At 41.5% G+C, this 23,689-nt stretch overlaps 1 protein-coding gene across 4 annotated transcripts in view; it reads left to right on the top strand.

The window, feature by feature from the left end:
- The first annotated feature begins 16,627 nt into the window (after positions 1–16,627).
- The window catches only part of dock4b (dedicator of cytokinesis 4b), a 135,761-nt gene continuing 128,699 nt past the window's right edge, over positions 16,628–23,689 (top strand). For all 4 annotated transcript variants that reach the window (XM_063500654.1, XM_063500653.1, XM_063500655.1 and 1 more), the window contains exon 1: positions 16,628–16,818. In XM_063500654.1, the coding sequence (XP_063356724.1) occupies positions 16,782–16,818 (37 nt within the window). In that variant the 5' untranslated portion in view covers positions 16,628–16,781. The remainder of the gene's footprint in view (positions 16,819–23,689) is intronic.

The following is a 23,689-nucleotide window of genomic DNA, read 5'->3' as shown; positions in this document are numbered from 1 at the left end:
GTTTAGATCTCTAGCAGAGCAGATGAGTAAGGCTGTGGGCAGAAGCAGGGCACAGGGCCTCCTGTGTCGTAACACCATCACCAGCGCTGCTGCCCTCAGCTACAAACACACTTTCAGAATTCAGACAGCATCCAATAGTGTGTCTACTTGTTTACTGTTATCAGTGTAAAGCCTGGTGTATCTAAAAATGTGACATTGTTTATTAAATATATGCATATTTTTTTAATCCATCAGTTTTCTTCCGCTTATTCAAATTCAGGGTGACAGAAGTGGCTGGAGCCTCTTGAGCCCTATGTCATAGGTTGAGAGGCAGCACCACTGTGGACAGGTCACAGAGCTAAGACCTCAGTTATACAGCCCTAGAGACTGGTTGCTAACCTGGCAACCGCTGGTGTGAGAGAAAAGTTTGTATTCCCCGACCAGTTAGTCTGTAGTTGCTGGAGGTCGTTGGGAGTCACTGTGAAATCGATCACTAAAGCACCATTCACTCTGACCTAAAGAGCGATCAGTGACCCCTTGGCAACCTCTGGTCACTAAGGAAGTCTGTGTATTATGCAAGCAGTTGGCAAGCAATTGCTAGAGGGTGCTGACAGTTGCTAGTGTAAAATTAATCGTGATTGAAATTGCTTTTGTAATTAGTAGGTTGCCCTTTAGAAGACACCGACTTGTCTGCAGACACTCTTACACTACTAACCAAGTGGTGGTAAAACTGTTAAAAGTGCAACAGAGACCATTCACCTTTAGCATAAAAGTTGCACCTTCTGAAATGTGTTGGTTGCAGATTGTGTTGGTTGTCTAACACAATTGTTGTACAATTCTGTTGATAAAATTATCATTCAGTTAAACTTATTATTGCTCTTCTCTTGCTTCTGAGTCAGGAACATGATTCAAAGAGACACCAGCTCATGGACTCGTTCTGTGTGGCCCACAGGCTAATACTCAGGGTGCTTTTAGGCTTTAGACTTATTTCTGTTAGGAGTAAACAGGCGGCTCTGTCTTTTCTCACCTGGATACTTTGTTGGATGCCAGGCTGCTATCAGATAAAGGAAACTCCATAAAACAGCACTGGCACAGAGTCAGCATGACTCCCCTGGAACTGTGCAATCTATTTCTGCCTTTATCTGCATGCTCAAATCCAAGGTGCTGCTTTTCTGTCTTGGTCTCACACGATCTGTCTGTCTGTGTTGTGTTTTCCTTCCTGTTCTTATAATATTGATTCTGATTTCAGCACACACGGTGTGCTGAGTGTTGCTTCCTGGTGTGGCAGCTAGGTGTTTGTTTATCTGTCAGCAAGCCCCCCTGCGGCCCTACTTATGCAATAGAAAAAGACAAAATATCAATGCTTGTAGCTTGTTGACATTATAGTGAGGTGGCACATTGTAAACTAGTCTGAATTCTAAAAAGATACAATTGAATTCCCTCTATAAACTGTTGATAAATCATTTTAGTAAAAAACATTTGTCATTTAAATTACACTGAATCTAAATGTTAACATTGTAACATTTTGCACTCACTGTAAAAGTGCATCTTTTGCAGAAAGCGATCAGTCCAATCCACCCTTCGCCCTGCCTCATGTATAATAAAGCCTTAACACTCTCCTGGGAATTTGCCAGGGAATTCATAATTTTCCAGCTTTCTCCTCCTCCAAGGAGCTTTTACCACAATTCCACACCAGTAATATATGCAGCCAGCGAAGAGATCAAAGATGCATAGATCATATTTTGGTGTGTTTCATATATATGTGTGCGCGTGAGCTGCTAACAGGCATGTAACTTCAAAAGCACCTGAGGCTTGAGGGCATGGAATACAGGTCCTGATGTCAGATACCTCCGCAGTGTGTGCCGCCTTCACATAATGGGTGCATAGCATGGTGAATCGCTGAATGTGATGCCTCAAAGCTGTCAGTTTGTGAGTTCTTACCTTAAATAAATACAATCCTGCATAGTACTGTTAGCACACCAGTACATACCTTGGAGCTAACGGCAGGGAGAATATACTACTTTATTAAATAGAGTGTATGTGAGTACTGTTTGAGTTATTCTGGGGGGGTTGTTGGTTTGTCAGGGTCAAGTTTTTGTCATGGAGGGAGGGCGTGTCTGCACAATGAAAATGTTACTGTATATTATAGATTATATGAAATATAATATATCAATTGGACTGTGGGTTTGCATTTTGAAGCACTTGCATATTAACTTTATGGCCCATGATATCTTTTTTTGGAGCCAAAACTAATTAGGTTAGAGGGTTTGTGCCAAATTATAAGCTAACACTAGCAAGCTTGGTTAACAGTGACTATTTATTTGTAATCCAATCAATTTCACAAGTACAATGAGCTCATTTCACTGCACAGTCTTCCTGGATGGGTTGGAAGGGCTGTTAGCACAGTTTAACGGCACAACAAACCATAGCATGCTCTGCAAGGCAGCACCACCTCAAATATGGTTGAAAGGATCAGTTTGGTGATTCAAATTAGCTAAATTGAATCCTAGCACACAGTTAGTGGCTTGAAAAACTTGAAAGGTCTGAGAAGAGAGAAGGGTTTGCTTCAAGCTGGGCATGCCCAAAACGTCCCCTAGGAGGGATTCAAGTGGCATCCTAGTCAGATGCTCGAACCACCTCATTTGGCTGCTTTCAGCGTGGAGGAGTAGCAGCTCTACTCTGAGCCCCTTGTAGCTGTAATTTTCAGTGTATGTACATTGTTATACAAATGCATGTATGGCTTTACTTTGATTGCCTAAATCAAACGCTTATTGCTGCTGATGGTTTAACACCAAGGTCCCATTATGGCTCACTGTAACATTACCTGAAACAGAGTTGCACCGCACTCTTTTTATTGATTTGGTGCTCACATTATAGCTCTACGTGCCTTGTTTGGTTAATAATAAAGTGAGCTGACCAGTCACTGAGAAATTGTGGCAATCATTTAAGGCGTGCTGTTCAGACATGCAGCAGACTGATTCAAGAGACCAAGCCAAAGGGCTTTTAAAGGTTATGCCATCATTTGTGACAGTCGGAGAAGAAAAAGAATATCCACAGGGACTCAGCTCTGTCTGACAGGCCAGAGATGATGAAGGGAGATAGAGAGACACAAAGAAAGAGAGGTGACAGTGTTGGAGTGAAATAAGGTCTAATAAAGGCATTGATTGTGAGCATAAAAGGACTTGTTTATTGTTTTGTTTTTTATCTCTTGGAATAAAGGTTGGACTGTCAACAGTGTCTGAACAAGTGAGTTTAAGTCCAGAGGGGAAAAATGTTATGCTTAATATAAATAATAAAAAAATAACACAAACACCCGAGATATAAATCGAAAGCTTGCTCTCCAAACAACACTGTAGTGGAGCTTGTTGGACACAATCTCTTTCCTTCTCCCTCCGAGGGATGGGCAATGGCGAGAACAGAACATGATTGCTCTGTTTGGATTAAATGTACACTACAGGAAGCGATAAATTATATCCATGGGAACACAGCCACTGTTTCTTTCCCACTGTACACTTCTCAAACTGCCAGCTTGTCTTTCTGTCACTCACCTAATCTCTAATACATCAATGATCCACCGAGAAACTGCTATCATTCCTGGTTTTACCTTGTCTAGTAGGTGCAGCAGTGAGCATGTGAAGCGTAAAACACTGCAGTGCATGCTCTGGCTGCAGAAGACATCTGACAGTCAAGGTTAAAGGGCCGCAAATCAAACCACGAGGGCACACAGGCGCAGAGTCAGAAGCCCGGGCAAACCTGATATCCAGCTGCCCTGACATTTGGAAGGCTTTTTGATGTGGGATGCGGAGCTGAGCCATGTTTGTTGTTTTTCTGCCTCTGCATTGCTGCAAATCTGTCCATTGGGCTCTTTCTCTTACTGCCTCTCACTGCACGTCTCTCTTCACTTTGTCATCATTTTCTCTCTCTGCCTTTTTCTTGTTTTACTTACCCCTCTTATCCTTGCTTTTCATATGCCTCTCAATGCTTGAAATGCTCTGTGTTGCAGTTGCATGCATGTGCATATCTCTGAAATGCAGGGCTCTTTGCAGTGAATGGAGCAGCAGTTCACAAGCCCCCCTCCCAAACCACCACCATCACCTCACTGTCAGACTGTTATCAGAGTAAAGCCTGGTGTGTCTCCCACTGTGCCAGAAGGCGCAGACCTTTCCACCACCAGCTTTCATCTGTGCCTTAATGCAACAGCACTGAAAGCAGATATCCACACACTGAGACGCACACATGCACACACATATCATTTGCCAGGGTTCTTTGACTGTGTCACCCTAATTGCGCATCCCTACTCTCTCCTACTTATAACCTTGGTTTCCTGTTTGATGCTCAAAATGTTGTCAAGAAAACGAATGAACAGCAAATCTGAATGAATATTGACATTTAAGTAATCTTATATGGTATTAACGAGTCCTGAGTCAGATGATATTTGCTCAGAATGCTGGAAAATATATACAGTATGGTGCAAAAGTGTTGTGGCACGCCTCGTTTCTTTATATTTTATTAAGAAAACAAGATTGATAGTATTCCACTGTGTGTTTTTTCTAGGTATGCTTTTACTACATTGGCATAGTGTTTAGGATCATTGTCATGCTGAAAAAGGAAGCTGTTGCCATTCAGATGTTTTACAGATGGTATTGCATGGTGGATCAAAATCTGACGGCTTTTCTGTGTTCATAATTTACTTACCGTTGTACGTCTCTACTGACCTATTTTTTTTTGCCCTACCTCAGTCTTTTTTTTTTCCTTTTTTCCTTTCCTTAGAAATTTCTCTTGACAGTCACCCTTCCAGTGAGACCATTTCTGCTGAGGCAAACAGTAGATGGATCAACTGAAGGGCCAGATGCATGTTTCAGGTCCTGTGTCAGGTCTTTGGTGGATTTATTTGTTAAGACTATGACTTTCAGATGCTGTTCATCTGCTGAATATGTTATTTTAGGTTCTGACGCTTCTCCTTTTGTCCTCCACTTGTCCAGTTTCCTCAACTTTTTTTAAGGGCACACTGCACTCCATGCTGCCAGTAAGTGTCTGAAGAAGACATTATTAAGGGTTTTTTAGAATAGAATAGAATAGAATAGAATAGATCTTTATTGTCACTGTTACAAGAAAAGTGAAACACAGTTTGGCATCTCTCCGCTGGCAGCATGTAGATTTTTATATTCAGATTCTTTTAGGATAAGAGAAAAAGATAAAATAGACTTAAGTTTAAGAGGTACCTACACAGTTAGTGAAGTGCCCGTTGCCCGCTCTGCCGCCCTCACCACCCATTGCTGTTTTCTCTTGTCTTCCACAGTACAGCAGTTGAACCAGAGTGTACAGCAGTAGGTAGGTTAGAAGGCTCTCGATGGTGGATCGGTAGAAGTTAATTTCTACTTCCTCTCCATCAATGTAGAGGGTGGAGTGCTCAGATTGCTTTGTTCTCCTGAATTCGATTACCATCTCCTTGGTTTTGGCTGTGTTCAGATGTAGGTTGTTGTTGTCACACCATCGCTTCAGATTACTGTTGTTGTCGATCAGTCCTATGATGGTGATGTTGTCAGCAAATTTTATAATGGTGTTACTGGTGTGAATTGGAGAACAATCATGGGTAAAACGTGAGTATAAGAGTGGACTGAGGACACACCCCTGTGGAACGCCTACATTCAGAATGAGGGTGGAGGAGGTGTGCTCTCCCATCCTGACTTTCTGGGGTCTATCACTCAGGAAGTCTAATATCCAGGTGCACAATGATCTGCTGAATGCTAAGTCGCTTATGTTTTTTAACCAGTTTGTGGAGTTGAACTGTGTTAAAGATAGAGCTGAAGTCCACAAACAGCATTCTCACATAAGTGTTACTATTGTCCAGATGTGTGAGGGTTGTGTGAAGAGCTGTTATTATGACATCCTCTGCTGGCCTGTTTGCCTTGTACGCAAACAGGTATGGATCAAGGTCTGCAGGAATGACAGCTTTGATGTGTAACATGATAAGTTTCTCAAAGCATTTGGCTATTGTGGGTGTTAAAGCAGTGTTAGCTGTTTTCTGCTATATGTACAGCACTGGCTGAGTTAGGTGCCTCTTGTACACTTGAATGATTCATGGATTCGTTTCAAGTCACTTAACACACAAAAATAATAGTTTTTTAAAAAGAGTTTCCAGTCCTTTCAAACCAGTTGCTGGACTGAATATGAGCGAAAAATTAGCAAACATCCAAGGCAAAACTTTTAAAAGACCTTCAGAAAGCCTGGAGAACTATTGCTAGAGAATACTTTATAATAATGCATGAAAGTCTGAGTCTCTGAAAGCAAAACATAAAGAAATGAGGGGCGCCTTGAGATTCTTCATTCCACAGTGTGGATTATACAAAGAAAACTCTTTTATGATGCAGAAATAATGGTGATCATACATTGTTGATTTTGTTTTATAGTTTTAGTGGTTTTCCCCTTATTTAACATAAAATGGTACTGCAAAATGAGAACAAAGCAAAAAATCCACATGTGTGTAACATGTGCAACATTCTGCATGAATTAAAACCAAGATAAGAGAATGTTTTATGCTGTGTTAATTTCATTATCTCCATGGACCTGTAAATGATGACTTATGTATACAGCATGTGCCTGATAATGCTTCCCAAAGGCATTAAATCTTTGCTGTATCATGTCCTGCTGTCATTTGTAATTCTGTTGACTTATCTTTCCAGATCAGTCTTCCTGCTTCTGGTTTTGGTGATGAGCCCAAAGCCGCTCTGTAATACTGACTCATGCTCACACACCGCAGCATCAGGATGACCTAAATGTTAAGTCGCTGAGGCAATTTAACCCTTGGATTCAAAACCAAACACTACAAGTGTTGCTCTTTACAAATTGTCAGTGTGTGAGGATCTACCCTGTTATCTTTAGTGCCCTATGAAGCAGCCAGCCTCCACAGTCTGCCACATGAGCTCACAATTCTAATAAGATAATCATATAGCAACGGAAATCACAGATCTTTCTTGCCACCATAATATAATTAACTGATCCCTTGACCTCAGATTCTCTTGCCACCAAATGAAAAAGCATGCGCTTTATATATATGTATATATATATATATATATATATATATATATATATATATATATATATATATATATATATATATATATATATATATATAAACATATATATATGCATGCTATTTAGATAGATAAATCAGCTCGATATTTATCACGCATAATCTTCGCTCCTTTTTCTCACACATTGGCATATTCAGCCATGTTCTCACATTGCTTTTGACACCCTTTGCGCTCTACATATTCACTGTGATCACATGTGGCTTGATAATCTCCAAAATGTAAGCAGAGTGATATGCAAATCAATTTTCAACTTCCACTTTATTTATTTATGGACCCCAGCTCGTTCTTCGTGTAGCAATGATTTGGGTTTTTTTTGTTTTGTTTTGTTTTTTAACCAGTGATGACCTGACTGCTTATTTTTAACTCCATTTAAGCACTGGCAGTTCCACTGTATAATTCCCGGCCATAGGGCTGAAAGCACTAAATGTAGGTGTCAGGGGCTACATTTAAACGTGCCAGCAGACTTTTATGTTATTAATCCTTGTAAATAAGCAGCTCTTGGTAATCACACCTCTCGTGACATTTTTATGCCCTGAGGGCCAAGTGCACGAGAAAAGCAGGAATTATCAGCTCACACGCAAGTGAATCTTATACACCGTCTCTTTATGCAGATCATAGGACGTAGGTGTTTTGCGGTTACGCTCAGTACAGCACGGACTGCTCCTCACACCAACACCCACGGACCAACCGGCTGTTAGAACAGCTTAACACCAACCACAAAAGAGCAAACAGCACTTAGCCCAGAAGATGCTCAGTCTGTCGCCAGCCTGTTGTTTTAGATATGACTAAGATTGATGACTAAGCAAAGAAACAAAAGATTACAAGTATTTGCCTTATGAAATAAGTACTTTTAACATGTTTTTTTTTTAAATATCGTGACAAATCTTTAATTTGAACAACTGTGAAAACAAGCGAATGAAAATAGTTTCGGTTTCTCTACAGTGTGATTTTCTGTCAGTAGTTTAGCTGTCTGTTTTAGGGTTTTTTTATGCTGTCATTGCTTCAATTGGGTGTTAACTATTCACTTCTGCTTTCTATATTCCTAATAATCCAATTTTAGTAGCTATAATGTCATCTGTGTAGCAGTTCACATTTCATTGGAAAGTCCACTGCTCTTTCCTGAATAACAAACACACACAAAAAAGAAAAAAGTTGTGGATGGTAATGCAGAATTTTAATTTTGAAGTTTTATTTTGTAATCCTTAGTTCTCATGTAGCCTAGTTTTACTTCTGCCTTTATTCTTTTCCTTCCAATTTTCTCCAAAATCTCTCTCAATCAGCTACTCCTCTATCTATACCTCCTGTAAAGCACTGCCCAGTTGTCAGATTGCATTTGAACTCTTTGAAGTCATGCTTTTTTATGCACTCTGTGATACCCTTTGCATACATTTTATTTATTTTTCGTTTTGCCCTCATCTGGAATGTTTGCCTTGACACCGGTATACATCTGTTTTATTGTCCATCCATGCATTCTCTTCTGCTTATCCTTATCAGGGTCGCAGAAGCCTATTCCAGCTGTCATAAGACAAGAGGCAGTGTGATAGCCACACTCACAGCTAACAGAGAGAGACAATCATCTGCATCCACATTCACACCTATGGAAAATTTAGAATCATGAGTTAACCTAACCCCACTAACTACATGTCTCTGGACTGCGGGAGCAAGCCAGAGAGAACCCACACAAATACTGGGCGAACATGCAGACTCTGCACAGAAAGTCCTCAGCCAGATGGTGGAGTCGAGCTCTGGACCTTTGTGCTGTGAGGCAACAGTGCTAACCACTGCACTGCCCTATAATCATGTTGTTCATCTATTAAAATGTCTTTTAATTTTAATGATACAAGAGTAAAGTGTCAGTTCTAAAATGCATTCGGTGAAATTTTGCTGTTTTAGCCAGCAAATTTTGCTTTGAATTTCTACTTTCTCAAAATCAATAAAGAGCAGGGCAGAGGTGCTAGCATTAGCCTAACATCTAGTTTCTATAAAATATACCCCTACAACATGGGTATACCCCTTATCATTGTATTTAGTAAGCTATGCAGCTATTTAATGCTAACATTTGCACCTTCTTTGAAGCAGACAGATACAGTTGAAATGAACGGCTAACAAAGCTATACTGCTCTCCAGACTCTCGTGGATGCAAAGAAATCTCTAGACTGTGTTTAGTGTTTGTTCATGTGCCAATAATACAAAATGTTGATGCTGTCCACTCTGAAATGCTGTTAGCCCATCTTAGCACTGAACCATTTCTTCGTGATAAATGACTTAGAGACCACAAGTCTTCTGAGAACACTACAGCTTTGTGTAGTGATAGCACTTTAGCTGATTGTTTTCTCTTGTGTTCTTTATCTAGTCATTTCTGGATCTGTAATGAACTACATTTTTCTCTCACTCAGTGAAGTGCGTACACGTGTGCAAATATGCCATCAGCCAGTGAGATGAAATGCATGATGTATGTGGGTCGGTGGGTGTGGGAAGGGGACACATTGCCAAGGATTGCTTTCAACTTGCTAAAAGATACAGCCATTTATGACAGCCATCTGTCCAACATGAAACTATGTGTGTGTGTGTGTGCGTGCGTGCGTGCGTGCGTGCGTGCGTGCGTGCGTGCGTGCGTGCGTGCGTGTGTGTGTGTGTGTGCGCGCGTGCGTGTGCACTTCCAGGCACAATTATGTTTTCGCTGGTGGGTGTTTGGGGTCCAGGTGGCTGTATACTGTAATATTGTGCCCACAGTGTGCAACAGCATGGGGGATGTGGGAGCCCAGCACAGCATTAGTCATAAAAACACAGGCACTGATGCCCTGCTGCTAACTGTAACCTAAGGAAATGTGATATACAATCTTTTAGGGTTATAACCTATAAACTGTTTTAAATATAACCTTGTAAAATATATCATAATTAAAACAAATACATATCTGATTGAACTTTAGAAAATTTAGCTATCATTACAGATATTTAAAATATTTACAAGCTTTTATATAAGACTGCTTTGTTTGTTGGCAGCTATCACATGATAAATTTTGTGGGTGGCTGAAATGACTTGTTTTTTCAGTGGGATCCGCAGGCAGCGACTAAAAAGATCATATACTGAAGGCTAAAGAAGATAACAGATGACGTTTGGTTAAGGAGGTCTGAGTTGCTCCTTTTTAACTCCACTTGTTGCTTTCTTGAAACAAGATCAGGTCCCAAAGGCATGAAAGATCTCTCTGCTTTGAGAATACGTTGAAAACAGAAGCACTTTGGTGAGTAAGAAAGCAAAGATTTCCTTTCAAGGGTGAAATCAGGCATTAGTGGAATATAAAAAATAATTGGATCGTGCTCTTCTGTAGTGCTTCATGAGCTTTTTGATAGTAAATGTGTTGGGTGTATCAGAGAAGCAGTTAAAGTTGATAAGCGAGAACGTGGAGGGAAGCACTGCACTTCTGAGTCTTTTGATTCCCACGGTGAACACTTGCAGGTGACAGGATCCTATCCTGTATAACAGATTATGTTTCATTGCCTTTGAGTGCGGTTTTGCATATCAAACCTATGACAAATCGTCTATGGTGCTTTCCCTGTTGATGCTAAGGAAAAAGACAGAGGAGGTCTATTTTTACATCCAGCCAAAACACGGTTTGAAGTGAAGGCCCAGCGGAGAGGAGGGGTAAAAAAGCTGCACTGATGTGCTGCTGTCATCCAAAGACATGTGGGGCTGGAGATGCTGTTTTATCACTCATGTTGTTCAGATTGAGACTCAAGAATGGTGTCAGTTATATGGAAAATTCTTCTTTCAGTGAGGGTCTTGGCTCAAACGAGGCTTTTCCACCACTTGTCAGCAACTACTGGATAGTTTGTCATGGCATTTTTTTATAGACTGCCATGGTCCTGAGAGCAGGAATACCACTATCTTTAGTAATACTCTGTTTTACTGATGCTTCATCTACTGTCACTATACAGCTAATGTTTATGAAATTTAATTAAATGGCCCAACTATTGATTGAAATTAGCAATTGGATTAATTTAGTTATTTAATTATTTTGCACACATGTGCCCAAACCTTTCCACCAAATCCAATCATCAGGTTTTAATTTATTTAAGCTTAAGACCAAATATATCAGCTAAATGTTAGCATGTTAGCATTTAGCATAGCAGTTTGCGTTTATTATATCACCAGTATCACGTTAGCATGCTAATGTTCATCCCAAAGTTGCTACTGTGGCTTGAGTCCTGTCTTCTTACTATCGCCCACATCTGCAGATAGCTGCCCCTTCCTAAGCCTGGTTCTGCTAGAGGCTTAACAGGAAACTTTTAGGAAAGTTAACAGGAAACTTCCAGTTAAAAGGGAGTTTTTTTATTCCACTGTCGCCAAGTGCTTGCTCAAAGGGGGCAGTTTGATTGTTGGGAGTCTTCTTTGTATTACAGTGGTGCCTTTACCTTATAGCATAAAGTACTTTGAGACGACTGCTGTTGTGAGTTGACGCCATATAGATAAGTCCTAAATCACAAAGTGTTCACTACCAATGGGCTCTTCATGCCCAATTAAGGAACTTTGTGTTTTTTTACTTTATTTTCACTGATTGGTTGGTTTAGGTACCTAAACAACTTGGCTATAATCAGGAAAAAAAATCATGGTTTGTGTTATAATGAATGCCATTTATTCCTGCTGTCTACTATTTATGTTTTATTCTGCCACAGTTGCTGTGGAGCACCCACAATTTTGTTGTACATGTGCAATGACAATAAAGGGCTAATCTTCTTCTTCTGCTTCTACAGCATTTATCCTCACCACTGACACGTCTGGTTATTAACATTTAACGCCAAAGGGTTATGTTATATCTCAAGGGTAAAATGGGTTTCATATGTGGGGTGCGTACAGTGTTTCAGACAGTGCATATCTGTGTGTACATGCATGTCCATATGCATCAGATGTTTATGTATTTAAGTGAATAATACTGAGCTGTTATGGACAAATTATAACCTAAGACATTATTGCACAGACAGTATGAGAAGAGCAAATGAGAGCTACACTAAATGTTCCCATACAGCAAATGTGCTGTGTAAGCAAATGAATTAAGGCCAATATTTCTATATATAGATGCTTCATCAGAAGTATTGGGTTGTGAAATCCAGTCTTCATATGGTACAATGTACAAAGAGGGGGATTTTTCTAGCCTATTTTCGTTGCTATATTTAGAGGCCTGTTTCTATTGGAGATGAGGATATTGCCCGCTGTTCACAAGCTGAAGGAGGCATATGTCACCCCCCCACCCCTCCCCAAAATGAACACCACCACCTGACCTACACTTCCTGGTGTGAATTAAATCAAAGCTAAGGAGTGCTGAGAAAACTTGATAGGCAGTGGTCTCTTGAGATAAGCTAGTGTCATTTTTGCTTCAGCTGTCCTGCAAAGAAAACCGGCCTTGTGTAGTGTCACTTTTTGACATAAAGCAGTTGTAGTTACCCGGTGGTCTGAAGCCCAAAGGAGGTTAGAAGGGAAAAAATAAATGGAAACTTAAATAATCCAGGGCTGTCCCCAAATGAAACATGAAAGCTCTATACTATAGTTTTAAAATGCATTGCTGAGCACATCATCTTTCATCCCCTTTGTTTACTACAACTTGTTTGTGTTCCAAAAGCAAAGAAGTCTTGGCTGATCTCTCTTCTCTTCTCTTCTCTTCTCTTCTCTTCTCTTCTCTTCTCTTCTCTTCTCTTCTCTTCAAGCATTTACTTTGATTTATGTGTCACAGATGCTAAGTTTATTTGTGGTCATGGGCCAGAGATGAAAAGTGATGGTGGTTGAGTGGCGGAAATGCTGAACAATTTTCAGAACCCATCTGGGCTTGTAGAACTGTCTGTGGCAATGGCTGACTTGGTCTTCCATCTGTCATCTCCAGTCGTATGTACTCCCGTGCTCTGCCCAGAACATGTGGGTCCCAATGAGATGAAAGTCAGAGAAAACAGGAAGAAATGTCATTATCTTAGGAAGAAACATGGGGAAAGTGGATTGGGAAGAGGAGAGGAGGCAAAACAAGCACCTGAGCAGACTGCTCGGGTGACTCGACCTGTCCTCAGTCCACCGAAATAATCCTTTTAGAGTTCGGTCATTGAACAGATATTCTACTTGTAATCCTTCTCTCCATGTTTTGCCATCTTCCTCCAGCTGTTACCTTTGTCTGTGGGCTCACAGTGTCATATGGGTTGACACTGCAGACATTAAAGGCACAGCAAATTCATTTTCATTATAGTAATACACAAAATCACACAGGTGCATCAAAGGCCCCTGAAGGTTCTTATCCATATCATATGCTATGAAGTGATCATGTTCCCTAACAACCCAATACAAATCTAATAAAATGACCAATTTGTTTGGTTTTCACACCTATAACACCTTAGTACATCATATCATTTTCACTTCATGACAGTAATATTTAATTTATATCAATGAAACGTGAATTACATATTCGTGCATGATATATTATGATGTCAGCATAATCACCAACACCCAACAACAAGCTAAAAAACCAAACATCATTGTCCTGCTGAAAGCTGAAGCTGCTGGAAATCAAATGCTTTTCAGATGGTATTGCATGGTGGATCAAAATCTATTCCATTCATTTTGACAAGATCTCCAACATTATTGGCTGAAATGAGCCCTAAACAATGACAGCGCCTCCACCATGTTTTAAACTTGGCTGTAGACACTCACCGTGTGCCCCTACAATCTGAGCCAAAAATTTCAAATTTGGATTCATCATTCTTCACTTCTTGTTTACCTTCCTTAAGAATGACTTCTTGGCAGCCACCCTACTACAGAGGACATTCTGATGAGGTTTCACTGAACAGTTGATGTGTAAGCTGAAGGGCCAGAGCCATCTTTCAGTTCCTCTATCAGGCCTTTGCTTGATTTTTTTTTCTCTCTATTTCTTAAAGACGTGACTTTCAGATAAATTTTTTTTTTTTTTTAGACCTGCCACTTCTTCTTTTGTTCTCTTTTTGTCCAGTTTTCCTCCATTTTTTTCCTCAGCGCTGCACACCATGTCAAGACATACATTTCCAGCTTATAGCTCTTTGGGAATTTCCTTGTTGGTACAAAAATGCTATATCATGCCTATATAACAGCATATAACTGTGTTGTCTTTGGCATTTTTATAGCTTCAGCTATAGAAATTAGAAAAAAATATATGGTTTTTTGTGATTTTAAAGTTACAATTTAAAATTGCCTCTTTGTTATGTTTGTTATGTAGTCCGTTATATGTAAAACAACACTGGTTAATGCCTTTCCATCCACCAAATTTTCTTCTGCTTATCCTTTTCAAGATACCAAAAACCCTCATTACTCTGAAAATTGTCAAGGAAGGACTGAAAATGAGTGAAAAAGCAGCCAATGTCCAAAGAAAAACCTTGGAACACATCCAAAAATCCTGGATACCAATTGGTCAAAACCGCTTTAAAAGTTAAAAGTCTGGCTGCTTGGAAGTAAAATATTGAGGAATAAAGGGGGGCTTCAATCCCATTAACGTCAAGTTGCAAATGGTTGGCAAAAAGAGAAAGGTATATGTTTTACAGAAACACTGACTAATAAAAGTCTTTTTTTCTTTTTTTTTTAAATTTCAATCAGTTCCTATTTGGTTGCTTGTTGTCCATGTTATGTTTTCCTTCTAGTCTTGTCATATTTTTAACTGTTATCACAACATTGGCAAAGGTGCACGAGTTTGAGTATTGCTTCAGTGATGTAGAATATAGTCCATTTTCCACTACATAAAAAAGCACACACTAGCTCCAGTGTCCTGTCCTCTCAGGGAGGTGAATCCATGGGGTCCCCCACGGCTTATGATTTATTCATATATGGAGTAACATTCCAACAGTCCCCCTACAAAACCTTTCCTATACCCACAGCCCACCACCTCTCCATTCAGAAATATACTAGAGTATAGGCATAAAGCACTGCAATATGGAAAATTAATCCAGGTTTATTGACATTTATGTTAGATGCTGTATGTGAGAACAAAAGGCCAAGCAAAAAAAGGGAGTGCACAGGATCATGGTAAAAACAGTAGCCGAATTTCACCTCCAAAGCCAGCACTGAGCCTCAGGTTGCTTGCTTTTCCACGGCACATCCATTCATAATTCACCATATAACCTACAAAGGTGGATGGGTAAGTGGACGTGTAAAGTAGTGGTGAGACAAGGAGGGGAGAGAAGCACATTTGACACTTCAAAGCATTTTAATGCACCATTTGCAGCATGAGAAATGAACGTGCATTAGAATGGCTTTAAAAAAAAAAGTCCTTTGTACTCGAACACAACGCAAGCTGACACAACACAGGCAGGTGATTAGTCCAGAATAAAAGAAAAGGGAAAGCAGTGTGTGAGATGAGCATGGGTCTCATAAAAACAGACACTCACACTGACTGACACATACACACACTCCCTTTCTCTCTCATGCATGTTGAACTCTTTCTTTTTGGCAGTGGAACTCCCTCCAGTTTTGCGCTTCCTCCTCAAAGAGTCTCATGTATTTTTCATGCAGTAGAAGCCTTGTGTGTCCGGGAGGGCTCTCCACTGTTGCAAGGTCATGTTCTACACCGATATCCTGATATTATTGGTCTGTAATGTCTCCATGGCTGACTGTAAATCAGTGCTTACATGTCTTGGGTGTTTAGACGCTCTGGCGACCGTCATGGCTACCCTGAAATAAAGCTAAACCTACCATCTTACCAGCTAATACTCACCAGAAAGTCCCAAAAACAGAACAATATCGTCATGTGTCGAAGATGCTGTAGATAAAGGGACCTTCACTGACGTCGCTGGGAATCTACTACAAGTCCCACAATGCGTCACTCGGCTTTTTCGCTTTGCTGGCGATGTTGTTGCGTTCAGGTACTACTCGGGGTTTTTCTCTTTAGACATTTAAATCTCAGCCCCCACATAATAACTAGTAGATGGAATGAATCCTCAACTTAGTGTGTGTGTGTGTGTGTGTGTGTGTGTGTGTGTGTGTGTGTGTGTGTGTGTGTGTGTGTGTGTGTGTGTGTGGTGGGGGCTCAGGCTAACATATTTAAACGATATTATGTGTAGGCTAATAGCCCTGAAGTAACATTTTAAAAAACTAACAGTTTGTATTGTCTATGAAAAATAAGCTAACATTACTCCTACTGCTTTTTATGCTAGTTGGTAACCGTAGCTCGATGAGTCGTCATTTTTTAACTATAAAACAAACTAATGTTAAAACAAGTTAACAGTGTCACATACTTAGCAATGAATGTGTTATTGCTCTGTTAGTAGGATTGACAAACAACTAGCCCCAATCCCGATTGAACCCATTCCCTTGACAGTTTTGAACAGGGCATTGGGCTACAAATACAGCCTGCTAAAGCTTAATCATTCTAAAAAGTAGGAAAATGCTGGTATTTAAATACGAACAGCGTTCATTTTCTCCAAATTTTCCGACCATAACAAACAATAATTTCGCAGGGGGCTCCAAAGTGCTCTGACCTCTTCGGGTGTCACATTTCCCACAGACCTTAAAGGCAACGCGTCTCCGTACCACTACGAGCAGCAGCGGCAGCAGCAGCAGCGGCGGCTGAGGCGCTTTCTCTTGCTGTAACCTAAACAATGACTCCTACTACAGAGCGGAGGAAAGCACGCCAGTAGAATGCGTTACACGGAGCCCAAACCTTGCTTTTCGCTGCTATTCCGACCACTCACTTAAACTTACCGACAGTAAACATGTGGATACCTACAGAACACGAGAAATACGGCGTCGGTAAGTTTAATTTGCCTTCATATTCCTCTAAAAAATAAACTGCTTTCACTCGCGTTCAGCTGTAAGGGCATGTGTTAATGTGCGCACGGGATCCGGGAGGTGGTGAAGTGGCTGTACTTGGATGCTGATTCCCGGCGCAGTTAGAGACCGAGTGACTGTGTTTTTATCACGAGGCAAGCGCTCTCTTTCAAACAACCCAGTGATGGGAGCTTGGATTTCATCTCACTGCCACATTGCAAAGCATAAGGTTGCCCGCTTCACCCCCCCCCCCCCCCCTCTTCTCCCTCCTCCTCCTCCTTCTCCTCCTGATTTGCCAAATGCCACATTTTTGATATTTTTAAGTCTTGCTCGCGCTTTGCCCTATTTTCCCATTTTCATTATGAGGATGTGAACTGGCGAGCTATTTTGACTTCACTACTGCTGTGTGTTCGCTCAGGCTCTGTCTGTTTCAGTGGTGGTGGTGGGGGGAATCAGCTGCTTCACAGCCAGTCGCTATATGTCTGTCTGTGTGTGCTTTGCCCAGCATCTAGGAATTCTTCGAAAGAAAGCCGAACTGGGGGGGCGGGTTGTTAAAATTAATGTTATTATTATTGTTGTTGTTGCTTTTTCTACAACGGAGATTGTCCCAGACCTTGAGAAGTCCTGGAAATGTGTGCAGCCTGTCGTACAGTGCGCATTGTTCAGACTGTCGGAGGGGGGGCTCTTGGATCAAACACAGTGAAGTGAGACAAACAAGCGACAACAACGCAAACGAAGCCAAATGTGGCAAAGGAAAGAAAACCCCACACAGACATTGCCCTGTTGGTGTGGCAGGAATTTTTGTCTTCTGCCTGGATTCAGAGGCAAAAAATAATAAATAAATAAAAATCCAGAGGGTGACGGTGGTGGTGGGGCATCTTATTGAGATGCGGCAGCTGAGAGGCGGCTTAAATGTCTCATAATAATATTCCCTAGAGATAATGTACTGTCCTCTGTGTGTGTGCTGCTCTGGTTGAGTCTGTGTAAAAACGAGCCAACGATCATTTGATTTTTTTTTTTTTTTTTTTTTTTTTGCAACTAAAGCCAGCCAACCCCCTCAAAGTAATAAAACTGTGATCTGTTAAGCACAGGTACTCAGTGTGTTCGTATCATGCCTTCTTTCCTTGGTTCTCAATGTTGTCTGAGGTGGCCAGGAATCCCACTGTGGGTGCTACGTTTTTGCCACCTTGACTTCAAATCAGTGAAACACAGCAAACCAGAAACTGGCCTTTGACCTCTCCATGTCACACGTTTGTGATCTGGTCACCTGAGTGCTCTGCTGAATTTCCCTTGCTATACTGTATGCTAGTTTCCCTTCCCTGCCCTCGTAAGTGCTAAATATCCGACCTTCCTCACTCTGCAGTTATATTGTAATGTGTTTAATCACGTGCAGGGTAGAGTGTCCAGAACCATTAGCCTGCATCATTTTATTTATTTTATTTTTTTATACCACATAATAGATTTATTCCATTTAGCTACTTAAACCCATCCCGTGCTGTCAAAGTTCAGTTGGCTGGATAAAAGGAGGGCATTTATTTTGAAAGCTAAATACTAACTATTGTATTGTCCCTCCGCGGCTAGAGGGCACCCTGTTAATTGGATTAAGGTTTTTGACACCCCCCCCCCCACACACACACACACACCCTCTTCCTCGATAACTCCCAATAAGACCCCATTAATTGGCTGAGATTTATTTTTTAAGACTTATTTTGGCAGAGGCACTCTTCTGTGTGGCCTGATCCTTTTCAAGGAAGGAACTGTGCTGATTTCCTGTTGTGAAATTCAGGTTTGAAGAGCCAGACACACACACACGCACACAAGAAAGGTTGACACAGATTGCTTTTAGTTATGATAATTGCAGCTTCAGCAGGTTAAGCGGTCGCAGTCAGAGATTCGGGCAGGTTGATTTGTTTTTAGTCTCTCTATTGATCCGCTCGAACCAACAGAATGAGTGATATCCCCTCCAGACACTGACAGACTTTAGAGAAACTATTGAGCAACAAAGAGGGGGTTTAAAAGAGGTTTTTCCTTGCATTGTTGGAAGGAAATATGTGTTTATATTGGTTCACAACTGTCACAGTCAAAGGTGGGATGGAAGGCTGACCTTTTATAGGGATGGTGACAGGAATAGCTGCGTAACAAAAGAGAAAGATATAGAAGAAAGAACCTTGCTTACAGGCGCATACTGGGTGTGAATGTTGGGGGTGTTAGATAGGGTTGCCACACTATGAGAATTTCACTTTCTGTAACATACAGTGACCCTTAGAGGAGTGAAAGAAGAAGGGCGGCTGTTTTCCTTTATTTCCAGCTCCGTATTTTTATTCTTGGAGTCTACTGGAGAAGCCTTTTGTGACTGACAATTCAGAGTAATTCTTATTTACTTTCCTCTGGGCCTTGCTGCAGTGAATCCATTGCCTGGGTAAAAAAAGCTCCCTTCTCCCTCCTGTTAAACCAGCATTCTTCTGATTGGTTTCCTTCTGTAAAAACAAGTGTTTTAACAACAGGTGGGTGGGGCCTGTGTGCTAACAGAGATGCGTGGATGACGCGACCATATTAGGGAAATCCTCTCTCGTTGACCTCATGTAGAGAAAAGAGTGGAAAAAAACTGTCTGAGGAGCTGAGGAAATGAGGCATTTCTAAGGCTTTCAGACTATATATACTTCTTGTAGCTTAGTGTCTTTGCTGCATTGTTTTTACAAATAACAGAGAATATATGAAATCAGCTGGTCTTAGAAGATAGATAGAAGATAGAATAATCCTTTAATTGTCCCACAAGGGGAAATTTGGTTGTAACAGCAGCCAGAAAGACACATATACAAACAAACAGTACACAGGACACAGAACAGAAACATACACAATTTTTTCTTACATATTTACATCAAGGACAATGGTTAGAGAAAAAAGGACTCGGTCAGGTCGGAGCTGCTGATACTGGCTGCCAGCTCGGAGCGGCACCGCCGCAATATAGAGTCTTCACATCGATCACTTATTTTGCGGGGCAAAAGGATAACTTAATGCTTATCTTACGGCAAAATAGCCTCACTTGTGAAGTGGCCATTGATGCCCACCTGGAATCACTGTCTAAATTATTCATGCCAGGAGGAACATCTGGTGCTTTACACAGGTCTTCCCAAAACACTGCCTGAAGTGCCATTGCTCTAAGTCGCACCTCACTAGGATTAACGTCATTGTTTCACATCTGGTCTTTGTTTTCAACCACACTCCCCTAGCATCTTTCTTGAACGCTGTTGCTGTTGGAATTGCTGCGATATCTAAATATTGGAACAGGAAAGTCCCTGCATTAGCCATTTTTAAATGCGACCTCCTCCTCCAGGTGCTTTCAGCGAACATTTTCACCCCGTTTGACAGGGTAGGCTGGCTAACTAAAAGGGCTCGGAATTCCTTGGATCTTTGCGGGAAGATTTGATCTCGGGCCAAATTGAGATGAGATCAGAATGTCTCGCCATCTAATTGGAAGGTTGCCGCTTTTGATGTCGATTTGCCTTACGAGCTGAGCGGGGCCCGGGGAAGATGGGGGGGGGCCACTGCCGTTCATGAAATATGAATGGACTCTCGGCGAGTTGATGTTAAGGTGCCCATTAGCCCACCAGCGGGATGATTACTGGTTTTTAACCTGAAGCTAGAAGGTTGGAAGATTGATGAGACAATGTTAATGTATGATTTCTAAATGGACTTGCTGGGGCTGGGATGGGGAAACACTAAACTGAACAAAGAGGAAAAATCTCTTTATATATGGAAGTCATAGATCTCAGCACAGAGATGGCACAGGTTCCTGGTAAACAGGATGAGATTGCGGTTGAAAGAAATAAGAGGTGGTGTGACATTATGGCGTTGATTTAAGCTAAACCGAATATTTGATGACAGACATACCCGAGGAAGTCTGTCCGACGCTCCATAAGCAGATGAAGAGTAATCTGTCACGAATGCCGCCCAGGACAAACACACTTTGACTCAGTTGCTGAATAGACAGAGCGAGGGAAAGAGAGAGCACTGGAGGCTGCATTGTGTCATGTTTAGCGAGAGCAGACGTCACGTTAATGCTCAGACAGAGTGAGGCCTTTCTCCTCATTAAGGCCCTCTGATACAACCAATCAAGCATGTCATTGCTCATCACAATTTGGATACATAATTAAACCATTTTAACGAGCTGCTTCGGATCTGTTTGCGCAAGTTGAATTCTCTACCAGAGGTTGATTGGCGAAGCTCGATTTAGCGTGCATCCTTTGTTTGAGTGCTGTGGCACAAAAACAGCCAGGAGATGCAGAGAGAAAGGCGCAGTGATCTGATTGAATGTTTCTGCTCGAGGCCCGGCTGAGATGGAGGGGCGACGCTGGGCCTGGGGGGTTTTCCTCTCCCGTGGCTGACATCGCTTGTTTCCTCCCTCGGGAGGATGTTGCTGTAGTTGATTGGGGTGGTTGGAGGAGGTGCGGTGTGAAGCGATGGGTGGTTGAGGGCGCTGGCGCGTGTCAGGGGTGGACTCATTGTCGGAGCGGCCGGGATGCCCTGTTACCCCCAGATTCAACACCCTCCCATCACCACAGGGGGATTAGCAGGTTGTTTTGGAGGGGGCCCTGAGGCCCATTCCACCATTATACCCATGATTTCTTAATGCAAGCAAGCCCCAGGGCGATGTACGGGCGACGGTGGGGGGAGGTGTAAACCGACCAGCTTGTAATTGCTTGCTTGCCTGCTGCCTTGCCTCCATCTGCAGGGATAGCACCCCTTCCCCTGTAAACACACAAATTTGCACACGTACTCGTCCAAGACAATCATTTAGCACACGAGGAGACCATGGGAGGCTCCCTAGTGATTTAAACATATGTACAAAATAAAACAAAAAGAGTTAAAAATCCAGGCACAATCTGTTCCCTGGTGTGCACGATGCAAAGGGTAAATAAATCTACATGGACATGTGACGCATGACGGAATCAATGAGCTTTTTATTCATCACCAATCTGGGAGCCCATCGGCTATCGTTGAATGACTTAGCCTCTGGGGACAACCGCCAGCGTTTCAGGGCTTCCAGTGTAGCGAGGACATTTACGGTTAACAGATATCTAGGCCATGACTTCCACCATACTGTGGTCAGAAGTTGCTAAAATGTGACTGATCAGTACTGTTCACACTGCAGACAGAAACCAGACAGCTTCCGGTAACAAAATCATCTCCTATACCAGCAGATTGCACATATTTGAATGCAGATTTATGCATATAGAGAGGAAAAAAAAATCCTCACCTATTTACCTAGATAATAGCCACTGTAACACAAACATAGACCAGGATGTGAGAAATGCCACCACTGATTCTTCCTGTGTATTTTTCAATTAAACCTTGCTGTATTTGTAATGGAGTCCCCATTAAACCACAAAGCAGTCTTTTTGTTTCTACTCTGCAACGCCGAACACAGGAAACAGAGATGTTTCTTTGATCTCTGTTCTGTGTTGTAGAAGTGACAAGATTTTACCTCCTTTTGGCTTTTCTTCATCATACACACAGTGGGGGGGATACTCTTGCGAATCCCACTGGTGTGGGTGACGAACCAGTGTGCTGTAATTGTCCATATCCATGTACAGTGATGAGAGAGGTAGCTGAAGGAGAAGGGGTAGCTCTCATGGATTTCCACTCCACTGACAGTCTGGGATACTTAAAGAGATGATGCTTCTAAAGAGATGATGCTTTTGCTTAGAGGTGGTCAAGCGATTTCTTTTTAACCAGAGCACACATGGTCATCATAATGGCTATTACCTATACTGGCACTTAATTCATCAACTTGTCTGTGGACTAATATTCTTTATACAGTCCAAATAATGTAATAATAATGTAAAATTGTCTACATCTTTCTCTTACAATTGATTTATGTTGACTGTTTTCTTCACCCCATTTAGATATATGGTAACAGGACTTGTCTTTGACTATTTGTGTGATATTTGAAATGCAAAAAATCAGACAGCTGTCAAGTAAAAACAACATCTGCTAATAGATTTTCTTTGTTTTAGAAGAAGCTATTATTATTATTATTATTATTATTATTATTATTATTATTGTATTAAGATAAAAGCATCACGGTTGGCTGGGAAATACTCTGTGCCTTTCCAGCAGGCCTGATGCGGTTTTCCTTCCTTGATATCAATCCGTGATCCCTGTGTGAGTGAGGTTAATAGGATATGTCCTATTAGAAATTCAGCAGCCTAACTGATCAGCAGCCCTCCTGCAGGAGAGGCAACATGGGGAGGGTGTGTGTGTTTGTATCATCTGTGTGGGCTGGAGGCGGAAAAAAAAAAAAGACTGACATACCATTTTCATAAACGAAGGGTGTCGGCTTGTGACAATCATAGTGATTGGCAGGTGAGAAGAGCTGTTTATGCATCAAAAGACACTTGTGTTATTTTTTTTTTAATGCTCATTTGCTGCAGAAAAAGCATCGCCTGGACTTGACTAGCATGAGCAATCTGTGTTTTGTGGCTGTAATCCAGGCTTGCATGTATTGACTGTAAAGGAAGTGTACATTGATTTGTGAGTGTTAGTGTGGCCGCCCCGACGCATTATAATGCCCACAAGGCTTCGGTTTTCAAATAAACCTTGGGTAACTGGTAGCTGCTTGTGCTGCCCCTCAAGTTACTAAAAACCACTCGCTTTATTATTAATGTGTTAATAAAATTGCAGTCGCGGTCTGCCCGGGTTAAATCTCATATCTTTAAATGTGTTATTGATCGCTAATAAAGTGTCAAGGTATGCTTAAAGGACTTTAGAAAAACAGAGCTAATGGGTGTGGGTTGCTGTCTTTAGTTATACCCTGTTAATTATCCAGTGGGTGGGTGTCGTAGGTGTACAG

This window comes from Pelmatolapia mariae, linkage group LG17 (genome assembly GCF_036321145.2).
Source record: "Pelmatolapia mariae isolate MD_Pm_ZW linkage group LG17, Pm_UMD_F_2, whole genome shotgun sequence".
Classification (NCBI taxonomy): domain Eukaryota; kingdom Metazoa; phylum Chordata; class Actinopteri; order Cichliformes; family Cichlidae; genus Pelmatolapia; species Pelmatolapia mariae.
This window is presented reverse-complemented; position numbering and strand designations above follow the sequence as displayed.